Source organism: Camelina sativa, chromosome 5, assembly GCF_000633955.1.
Source record: "Camelina sativa cultivar DH55 chromosome 5, Cs, whole genome shotgun sequence".
Lineage (NCBI taxonomy): Eukaryota > Viridiplantae > Streptophyta > Magnoliopsida > Brassicales > Brassicaceae > Camelina > Camelina sativa.
Window position 1 is genome coordinate 25,201,900 of NC_025689.1, and position 12,097 is coordinate 25,213,996.

Genomic DNA, 12,097 nt, shown 5'->3' on the forward strand with positions numbered 1-12,097 from the left:
TGTGTCGCATATGTATAGTTACTAGGTACCAAAATATTATGAAAAATAAATAAAATATTATGATAAAATATTATGAGTAAAATTATTATCTGAGATTTAAGATTTGTTTGTATTAAACAAAATATATAAGTAAAGTTTTTTTTTCGTTTATTCAGATTTGCATTTTTTTTGTTGTAAAATATGTTTCACCAGTGAAATATTTGAACTTGGAAAAGAATTTTAAGGTCGTGTAGTAAGTGTTGGTGTCTTTTTGTGTTTCTAAAAATCAAATTCACATATTTTATGTTTCACATTATTAATTATATCAATTTACCATTAAATAGATAAAGCAATATTTTTAGGCTAATCAATTTAATTTAAACTAATCCTAAATTTAAAAAAGTATTGAGAAAAATGATAAAAGTGGTAAATAAATGAATATTTTTTTTTGTTTATGAAATGTAATTTACTTTTAATAATTAAATAGGTTATGAAAATGATAATTAAATAGATTTTTGGATTTAATAGTTGATTAAATCTTTCTATTTAAAAAAATAATAATCAAAAGTATTGGCTCGTAATATTTCAATGACATATTTCTGTAAATAATAATCAGAAGTAAAGGGCATTTATTAAAAAAAGTACATGAGCTCTGTGAGTACAACATCTCAGTTTTTTGTGAGAGTACTTCTCTACTAATATTTAGCGGATTTGTTTTTAAGACTGCAATTTTAAATAAATAAATATAAATAGATTTAGGTTTTAGTTTTTCTAAAAATTTATTGCCATTTAAGATTTTATAAAATTGATTTCCTTATAAAATAGGGAATCTAGGTTTTGGCAGATTTTACCCATTTACAAAAAAAAAAAAAAAAACCCCCAAAACTATCTTATAGTGGTTTTTCTAATCATGATTGTTTTTCTTTTATTTTTCAATTTTCATTGTTACTTTTATAAATGTTTTAAACTTTTTAGGAAAAAACCAAAAACTAAAATCTCAAAACCAAAGAGCTAAAAACCAATTTAAAAATTCATTCCATTCAGCCTAAAAATAAAAAAGGTTGAATTTCTCTGCACTGGTGATGTCGTGTGATTTTTAACGACATGTTTAAATTTCTCAATTAATCACTTTTATATCTTTTTCTACTTTTACTTTTTTGATGTAAATAGTTAAGAACTTATATAACTAGAGTGTTGTCATCGTTTAATTGGGAGGAAGAAGAGTAAAATCAGATGCACGTAGTACATATAGCCAAATGAAATGAAAACCAAACAAAAGAAGAACAAAAGAAATAGATTCACCGTTTCGTTCAAAAAGAAAAGAAAAAAATAGATTCACCAAACAAAATGGTCTTAGAATACTCTTGATTTTGATTTTCAATGCATCCGATCTCTTTTGCCATTTTACCGTATAGCCGTTGTAAGTGTCAGAACAAGTCTTGATTTGGTTAAGTAAACTGCATGTATTACCAAATAAAAATGTTAAATAATAACACCTCAAAGCAAACCCAAGATAATCACTGAGTAATAACCTAAACCACCTCTGCAGTATCTGCATTGAACAATTACAAACTCCCAAGATTTTCAAACGTGGAAGCCATTGAATCGATCGAAGAACTGTCTCCCTCATTGATTGTAATACCTACATTACCCACTGCATCCGCCTCTTGGTTCACTTCCAGCAATCTCTTCCCCCGCATACTCTCTCCATCTACTTGATTGTCGACGAAATCACATTTCTTGTCATCTTTGTTACTTGTGATACTACCATATTTTGTGCTTACTTCGCCAATGCTAATTTCTGACCGATTGTTGACCGAGCTCCACCCATTGTTGTTGGAGAAGTATCGAGGTCGAGGCCTTATAACATTGTGTTTGTGAGCCGGTGCCGTAGCTGAACAAGGTCCTTCTTTATTTCTCATTATGCTCGTACAATACGGTTCTTTCTTCTTAGCCAAATTGGTGTTCCAGTAATTCTTGACATCATTAGCGGTCCGACCAGGCAATCTACCAGCAATCAGTGACCACCTAAGCATGTATATATATGAATGATATATTTGTGTATATATGATTTAGTAGTATTTGATCATTACAATGTCTAAATAATTTAAATTTATATCTGATTAACAATATAAACCTGTTTCCTAGAAGCTTATGAAGGCGAAGGAGAAGATCAACTTCAGCAGAAGTAAATTCTCCTCTGTTGATATTCGGATTCAAATAGTTCACCCATCTTAATCTGCAGCTCTTCCTGCATCGGTTTAACCCTAGATAACCCATAATCGAGATAAAATCTACTAAGTATATACTTGTTAATATAAAAGTAAAATTTATAAAGTGTACTTACTGCAATTACATTAAATTTTATCAAAAAGAATCTTAAACAGTAATGAATAAAAATGGATCAAGATTTGTTACACACATAGAAATGTTACCAATTTTTTTATCAAGATTTGAACTGGCACGTTGGTTAACAACATCATAGATTTAATTCTGCATAGTATTACAGTCAAAATCTTGAAAACGAAAAAGACTTAGTTTATTTTACTCGTCGTAATAAACATGAGGAACGAGAAAAGAAATGTTAAGAATACTTCTCACTGTACTCTTTATTACACGCTTTACTCTGAATCTGAATTTTGGAAAAAATGATTGTCTAAAGCGTATAAAATCTATACGTGTTTACGAATATATTTGAACTTAGTAGTATATGTATATAGTATAATATACCAGCACGTAAAGGAACTTGATGCCATTTGCCTTCCCCATACTTATTAATGCATTGCCTCAAAAGACTATCTTCTTCGGGAGTCCATGCACCTTTTCTCAAACCTTTGGACGACGATCCCTCCATGGACTAATAATAAAAGTTATAAGATATCTAATTAAATAACTTATGAAAGATATATATATATATATATATATAATGAAAAGAAGATGTCGAGGAACAGTGTATATGGAATCCACATTTGAGGCATATATAGAGAGAGTAAAGAAATACTGTTACACATGTGAGGGGGGGAAGTGACAACGTGCATATTTGATATCCACATTTCACACTTTGTTGTTGGCCAAAATTTGTTTGGTTTGAGTAAATGAGACTATTATTACAAATTTAGATGTATCCGTAACTACAAAAATATGTCAAAAACAATTATTATTGTGTAAAAATCAACTTAACTTGTTAAAATGTTCACTGCAAAAAATATTCACTATAACGCATGCTTGTGCCACTATATTTATCCAGGCGACCCAAAATGAATCCGAACCTGATACTATCTGCCATACGAGCTGATAAGCTCAAATTGTAATATCCTAAAGGTATTAACAATTTTGCAGTTGTAGTATTTGGAGGTCGAATCGACAAAAACTCAAGATCACACTATAAATTATAGAGTTTTATTATTACACTAAATAAAAGTATTTGAATTGAAAATATCAATGCAAAATATTAAATTAAAGATGTGTCAATTCAAGAAATTAAAATACTAGGTCTAGGAAACTTTTCTAGGAAATTATGGGATATCAAATCAATTAATAAATTAGGATTCAATCAATTAAAATAAGATTTAAAACTCTAAACCTTATTGTAAAATAAATCAATTCTCACCGCATATATTATCTAAGTTTTAAAACTCAAAAATCTAAATCTCTTTGTAAATTAAAGTTAAAAAACCAGTTTTAAAATCAAATTTAGTTTGTTGACAAAATTAGTAAATCAAATCTCTTTGCAAAAAGTAATTTTGCTCATCAAAATTTTTTGTTTGAAAATCAATTTTATTCTCATATCAATTTATTTTCCTAGGTTATTAATTCTATGTGATCAATCAAGAATTAATATGAAGAACAACCAAAGATGAAGATCATAGAAGATAATAAATCCTAAATAATCAATAGATCTAATAGACCATAAAAACCCTCTGAAAACCTTGAACCTAACAAGAGATCTACTTTGACATGGTGAAAGAAACAATCATAATGAATAAAACATATATCATAAAAGAATCAACAGAGAAAACAAAGGAGTTTAGAAACTTCTCTCAAGAAGGCTGAGTTGTTGACTTGTCTCTCCAAAAGCTCTCTAGGTCTCTCTCTCTCTCTCTCTCTCTCTCTCTCTCTCTCTCTCTCTCTCTCTCTCTCTCTCTCTCTCAAAAATTTTCAAAAAATAAAGCTTAAGGGTTTCCAGCACGCTCACTAGCTAATCTCCTCTAGTCCTTCCTAATACGCTTGCGACCCTCTGACGTACCTCCTCGTGCAACTCTGGACCATACACTCACTGGCCTCGGGAACCTGTCCGACCACATCCACGACCACACCCACGTCCACGACCAACAACTCAAACACCTTTAACCACTGCTCTTCCAAGATCAGAGGCTAACAAGCATAAAAACAAACCAAAACCACACAAAGAAACATAACATACCGTGGAATCTCATTGAAGGCTCGAAGAGTATGTTCTAGGACTTCATGCCACACACAATTGACTAACTCACATAATCAATCAAAGGCATGCAAATCCAAACATCAACAACATAAACGCAGTCAATCCATACCTAGAACTGTAAGGGCTCTGATACCAAACTGAAACGACCCGACCCGTTTTTTTTAATAATAAATAATAAGTAAATAATAATAATAAATAATAAATAAATAACCCAAAATATTTATTTAAATATCCGGAAACCCAAAACACAAATTAAGCAGCGGATAATACCAATAATAATAAACCAATAATTACCAGAATCATAAACCAAAATGCTAGCAACTTGAACCATGGTTTTAACATCAACATTCCAATTCTAACAACCTAGCAGAAACCAAAGCATACAACAAAGACCCTAGAACATCCTCCTTTTCATTGCCATGATCCCACGGTCACACTTTGCCTCTACCTGCACCACAAACATAATGAGATGCGTGAGTATTACCAAAAATACCCAGTGAGGCGGTCCTCCCATCTACGAGCTATACACACAAGCAAATCAAGAGTACAACTACAAATAAAGTATAACAAACCAACCATTAAACTGAACAACCAATAACACTTTCACCACATTTACACATCATCATACAAAACAAGTCATAAAACCACATCGCTTAGATAAGCTCATGGTCACGCACTCACCTTAACAAGTGATTCACAAAATGTGCCGACTTAGTCAACCGGTCCCCAATGACCCAAATAGCATCAAAGGTCCGAGACACTGGCAATCCTACCACAAAGTCAATCGTGATCATATCCCACTTCCACTCTGGAATGGGCAGACTCTTCAGCCACCACCTGGAACCTGATGCTCAGCCTTCACTAGCTGACAAACATTGCACCTCGCGACCCAACTAGCTACATCCTTCTTCATCCCGACCCAGTGATAGTACTTCTTGAGATCATGGTACATATTAATCGCCCCTGGATGAATAGAGAACATGCTCGCATGAGCCTCCCTCAGGATCTCCTGCCTCAACTCCTCATCCTTGGGCACACAAATCCGCCTGTGCACCAAATGAGTACCATTAGCTGAGACCTGATACTTTGAATCAACATCCTTAGAGGCATTTACCAGCCCCAAATCCTTCTCTTGAGCAAACCACACCCTGCTTAAAAGATATACTTTATCAGCCGCCTCCAAACCCAACGGCTCCTGAGAAACCGCACACAACCTCAACGCACTGATTTCTCCTACCAAAGACTCCATATCCTGATCTTGAGCCAAAGCCGCCCGCTTCCGCCTTAGAGCGCTAACAACCAAGTTAGCCTTACCAGGGTGGTAGGCTATCTCCAAATTATAATCTGACACCAGCTCCATCCACCGCCTCTGCCTCAAATTCAGCTCAACCTGAGTGAATATATACTTCAGTCTCTTATGATCTGTAAACACCTGCACCTTTGCACCGTAAAGATAAGATCTCCAAATTTTCAGAGCAAAAACTACAACAGCCATCTCTAAATCATGAGTAGGATAATTGCCATCATGCTTCCGCAACTGCCGCGAAGCATAGGCAATTACCTTTCCATGCTGCATCAACACACACCCCAAACCAACTCTAGATGCATCTGTATAAACCACATAGGGTTCTCCCTGCTCTGACAATGCCAACACTGGCAAAGTAGTCAGCATCTCCTTTAGGCTTGCAAAGCCCTCCTCGCACTCCTGTGACCAAACAAAAGGAACATCCTTCCTTGTCAACTTAGTCATCAAACGTGTTCTGCTCGCAAACCCCTACACAAACCTCCTGTAATAACCTGCCAACCTAAGGAAACTCTTGATCTCCATGGCATTATGCGGTCAAGGCCAATCTCTGATAGCCTGAATATTCTCCGGATCTACAGAAACTCCCTCTGTATAAACAATATGAACCAAAAACCCCATCTCACACTGCCAGAAACTACACTTGCTCAACTTAGCAAACAACTTCTGCTCCCACAGCTTCTCCAGAACTGCCCTCAAATGCACTGCATGCTCCTCAGAACTCTTAGAATATACCAGGATGTCGTCGATGAAAATGATGACAGACACATGCAGAAACTCCTGAAACATGTTGTTCATCAATCTCATAAACGCTGCTTGTGCATTAGTCAACCCGATAGGCATCACCATAAACTCATAATGCCCATATCTCGTCCTGAATGCAATATTCCTAACGTCTGCCTCTTCTATCTGAATATGATGATAACCCGACGCCAGATCAATCTTGGAGAACCAAGTAGCACCTCTCAACTATTCCAACAACTCATCGATCTTGGGAAGAGGGTACTTGTTCTTCACAGTGACCCTGTTCAAACCCCGATAATCAATGCACAAGTGAAAACTCTCGTCCTTCTTCTTAACCAACGACATTGGCGCTCCCTATGGTGATACACTAGGATGAATTAATCCCTTCTTTAACATATCCTCTAATTGCTTCTTCAACTCTACTGGACTGACAATAAAGTATGCCGGCTCCAACTCATCCGCCACCTGAATATCAACCCTCTTGCCCGTTCAAGAACCTCTAGTAACTTGCCACTAAGGAAAACTTCCAAAAGACAGCTTATTTCAACATAGCTTTCCCGCTTGGCAATTCTCCACAGCAAATCATCAATACAAGTGCAATCAAACAAACAAGTACCATACGTTCGCATATTCTGATTCACCGTATCAAACAATATGCAGGCCGCCAACTCAAACCACTTGACTTATTTCTCCCAGCAACCTTACCAAAACCTTGAATCTAGCAACCCTGTCCATCTCCAATGAAATTTATCCACCATCGTCGCAACGACTGGTTTATACTACCATGAAGTTTTCTTGTGAACTTATGCACCTCGCAACCATGCCCTTGCCAGCTCATATCTGCTACAGCTCCCCTTCCCGAGATTCCAGCACCACTGCCCACACAATCCTGGCGCATCAGCCACACATTCATGACCCTCGACCCTGGGCTCCACCTGGGGTCCTAGCACATCCAGCATGCTCACCGGCTGACCCCCTCTGGTCCCTCCTGATACGCTTGCGACCCTCTTACATACCTCCTCGTGGAACTCTGGACCACACACTCGCTGGCCTCGGGAACCTGTCCGACCACATTCACGACCACGCACACGTCCACGACTAAAAACTCAAACACCTTTAACCACTGCTCTTCCAAGATCAGAGGCTAACAAGCATAAAAACAAACCAAAACCACACAAAGAAACATAACATACTGTGGAATCTCATTGAAGGCTCGAAGAGAATGTTGTAGGACTTCATGCCACACACAATCGAGTAACTCACATAATCAATCAAAGGCATGCAAATCCAAAAACCAACAACAAAAACATAGTGAACCCATACCTAGAACCGTAAGGGCTATAATACCAAACTGAAACGACTTGATTTAAATAACCAGAAACCCAAAACACAAAATAAGCAGCAGAAAATACCAATAATAATAAACCAACAATTACCAGAATCATAAATTAAAATGCTAGAAACTTAAACCATGGTTCTAACATCAACATTCCAATTTAACAACCTAGCAGAAACCAAAGCATACAACTAAACCCCTATAACATCCTTCTCTTCATTGCCATGATCTCACGATCACACTTTACCTCTACCTGCACCACAAACACAATGAGATGCGTAAGTATTACAAGAAATATCCAGTAAGACGATACTCCCATCTACGAGCTATATACACAAGCAAATCAAGAGTACAACTACAAATAAAATATAACAAACCAACCATTAAACTGAACAACCAATAACACTTTCACTACACCTACACATCATCACACAAAACAAATCATACAACCCAATCGCTTAGATAAGCTCATGGTCACGCACTCACCTTAACAAGTGATTCACAAAAATAACTACAACCAAAAGAGAAGCCCTCCAACATTCAAGAACAACCAAACTCGCTCCTAACAACAACAAACAAATATTGAAAACAAACTGGCAGAAAAATCAGAAAGGAACAACCTTACAAGTGAAACCACGAATTCAAAACGAACTGTTAACTTTCCAATCCCTCCGGTGAAAAGCAAGGCTAGACGTCCAGAAGCTTCCCACAAAATTTCAGTACAATCAGAGCTCAGATGAAACCGCAATAGATCCCGAAACATCCGCTGGTCACAATCCGCGACTAAGAAGAAAAGCCCTACGAAACTGCCGATATCTCTTTTTGAAACGATTTGAGTAATCGGATCCTCCTTCTCTCAAATCCTGACAGTTCTATTTCTCTCATTACTCTAAAGAAAAAGTTTGATCTCCTTCTCTTCCTCTTTTACACCAAATAACCAAGAGTTCTCTCCCTTTCTCTCTCATAAGTCATAACAATGTCGAGAATAGCAAAAACATAGAGAAGAGGCGTGACTTTATGAGGGGAATTAGGAGTTTTTGATTTAATTCGATTAAACCAGGATTTAATTAAACCAAAATCAATTAAAATCCTTTTTTTTTTGGTTTATTCAACATATCTCAAACTCTATTCCCGGAACACGGATGTTACAATTTTATTTAAATTTTAAGGTACACCGAAAAAATAAAATAATAAAAACATGTTAATTTATATTATTTTTTAAAATAAAATAGTGATTATGTAAGAATCCACGCGTCCTGGACTAACACCTTGTTAATAATAAACGAAATTTATTAGAATGTTATTAATGATGTGTGTTTTTATATAAGAATCATTGACGCTAGTATGAACGTGATTTTTATTTTTTTAACCGGAAGACAAAACTCACATTAAAATGTATAATATTTTTACATACTTGACTTTGAAATACACCAAGCAGAACTACAGTTGAACGTCTTTGATCTTAACAAGTCACGGATCTTGGATTATGTAAATCAAAAGCTGAAAGGGTCAAATCGTACAACAGGAGTGCACTCAAGAGGATGAGCCATTTTCAAACTCAGTCCTGAAACAGCCTCTTCCATGTATACTTTATCTCCTTTAATTCTCCAGTCAAAACACTGCACCATCGCTCCAATCGCAGTTTCCATAAAAATATGAGCTAGTTTTACCGCAGGACATGTCCTCCTTCCACCTCCAAAAGTAACGTACTTCAAGGCTTGCTCTCTTATCTTTTCTTCTTCTCCTGATCCCGAAGAAGCTAAAAACCTCTCTGGCTTAAACAAATCAGGATCTTCCCAAGAATCAGGATCTCTATTCACAGCATAGAGATTAACAACAAGTGTTGTTTTCTCCGGTATGTAGAACTCTTTGATCTCACAACTTTCTCCGAATACCCTTAACAAGAGAGGAGCTGACGGATGCAATCTTAGCCCTTCTTTAACGACAGCTTGCAAATAAGGGAGGTTTGGAAGATCTGATTCTTGAATCAACCTTTTCTCCCCCACAACGGAATCGATTTCTTCTCTCAATTTCTCGAAAACGTTGGGCTTGTTAAGTATCTCCGCCATCGTCCATTGTATATTCTGCGCCGAGCTGTCAGTGCCTCCAAGGAAAATTTCCTACAGTTTTTTTTAGTCAGAACTAAACTCCAAACATGGTTTATGAACAAAACAACTAAAAAACATCCAACTTTTTTTATAAAAATGCTCTGGTCCAGAACCTCTTAGTTATTAAAAAAAAAAAAAAAAAAACATCTAACTTACCACAATTAAAGACTTGATCTGTTTTCTAGTGATCTTATACTCTGCTTCTTCGTTTCTATAAGCTTCCAACAAATAATCCATCATGTCCCTATCTTGAGTCCCCTCAAGTTTCTCCTCGTGTTCCACTAGGATCCTCTCAAGAAACTCGTCGAATTCACGCGAAACTCCCATTATCTCTTTTCTGAAAATGTTTGAAAAGAAGAGCTTCACTGATAAGGCAAAAGATTTGTTAACCAATTCCCTTGCTCTCTCTGCCACACCGTTCTCCTCTGAACAACTCCTCCCCATGCTCATCCTACAGATGATGTTGTTAGTGAGCTTCAGTGCTTCTTTACCGATCTCAACGCTCTCCTTCTTCCTTGCCTTATCGAGCAGATCGAGGCAAAACCGTCGTACCTCCTCTGCACGAATACCTCTGGACAGCTCGATCGCATGTGACCGGAGCAGTTTCGTGGATATGAGCTTCTTCATGAACTTCCAGTAATCTCCATAAGGAGCGGTGACGAATCCCGAAGATCCAAACACTAGAGAGTCTTTGTTGACTGGGACAAAGCGATACGAGACGTTCACGTCGTGCGTCCCGAAGATCTCGTAGGCCATTGAGGCAGATGAGACATGGACTATAGGGAAGTTGAAGACACGGAGATGGAGAAAAGGTCCATACTTGAAGGCGAGTTTCTGGAAGGACTTGTGTGGTAGAGATGAGAGAAGATGGTGAAGATGACCGATGATTGGTAGCGAAGGAGGGCTCGGTGGCAGGTGAAACCCTTTTGGTTTCTTGAAGAAGAGACCGTAACAAAGGAGGGAGAAAAGACATAGGAAGATGAAGATGGAAATGTTTTGAAAGTCAAGGGTGATGATTTCTGCCATTGTTGCTCAAAACTTGAAGTGGAAGATGAAGCATAAATACGAATCTGTTAATTATATATATATGGTGTTATCGGATGTAGTTATTAATGCATTTAAATTTGATGCATTGTGATGAATTCATGTCAATAGACATGGGTTTTCACTTTTTTTTTGTTTGTTCTGTTAACTACAAGTTATTTTTTATTTTATTTTGTGCACCAAGATTTTTATATCAAACTAAAACATCTTCCAAGGAGGGAAAGATTACAAAGGGAGGAGCCAAAGCTAACAAACTCCCTGATGCAAACGTAAGGCCAAACGCCAAATAAAAGCATACAGAATGATAGAACAAAGTATTCCTAACACTTCAGCAATAACTAAAATCGCAAAAATCTCGATCCTTGATAATAGCAGAGCGGAAAAGTGAGAGGTTACTTTGGACAATACCTGAACCACAAGGGAAGATGTTGCACGAGATTGAAACTTCCACAGAGGGAAGCAAGACAATCCATAATTGGGCGGCAGAGACAAAGGTGACAGGGCACCAAGCTAACAAGCCGTTGAAAACATCAGAGAAAGAAATCTCTAGAAAGCATCCTTCAAGAACAGAGACTGGCTGCGCAATACAATAGCAGTAGCTTAGACGCCTTGGAAGCAAGGATGACAGGTGAATGCTTTTCTCCAATAACCTGGACAAGGAAGCAAAACAAGGATAAAGGATAGAAGTATATCCAATCCAATAGAAGTGGTGGATAGAAGTATATCCAAACCACAAAGATCTTCGACCATAAGCGACTCTTACGCAAACTAGTAACTCTCATAGCAGAAGGAAGCACACCCCAAATGGCCTCACAAATAGAAGACAAAGGCAGTCAATCCAGACTCTTTTAGGGGACCAGAAACACAAACCCACTAAGGGGAAGGAAGCAGCACAAATCCAAGAAGTATTGGACCAGGCCCACCAAAAAATCAACCTCTGGGGTCTCTGCACAAGACCTAGCATAACCGAGAAAGTAGCACGGCGGCAGAGCGGAAGGGTGGCAAAGGACGGACCACAAGACCCCATCAGAAGCTGGTACTTCGGGTTGACAAACAAGGCGGAAACGAGACAGAAGGAGGATAAGAGGGGATGTGGAGCTGGTCAAAGGACCGGCCGTGACATCGCCTGACGGAGACTA

General features: G+C 37.3%; 2 protein-coding genes across 2 annotated transcripts; both read right to left on the reverse strand.

Moving 5' to 3' along the window:
- LOC104789564 (transcription factor MYB114-like) lies at nucleotides 1,545-2,833 on the reverse strand. Its single transcript, XM_010515240.1, has 3 exons — nucleotides 2,710-2,833; nucleotides 2,117-2,246; nucleotides 1,545-2,007 (listed from the first exon to the last, which is right to left on the reverse strand). Exons 1-3 carry the CDS (start codon nucleotides 2,831-2,833, stop codon nucleotides 1,545-1,547), a joined length of 717 nt encoding a protein of 238 aa, XP_010513542.1.
- LOC104787554 (cytochrome P450 705A20-like) lies at nucleotides 9,300-10,940 on the reverse strand. Its single transcript, XM_010513156.1, has 2 exons — nucleotides 10,071-10,940; nucleotides 9,300-9,926 (listed from the first exon to the last, which is right to left on the reverse strand). The coding sequence occupies exons 1-2, from the start codon at nucleotides 10,938-10,940 to the stop codon at nucleotides 9,300-9,302; spliced, it is 1,497 nt and encodes a 498-aa protein (XP_010511458.1).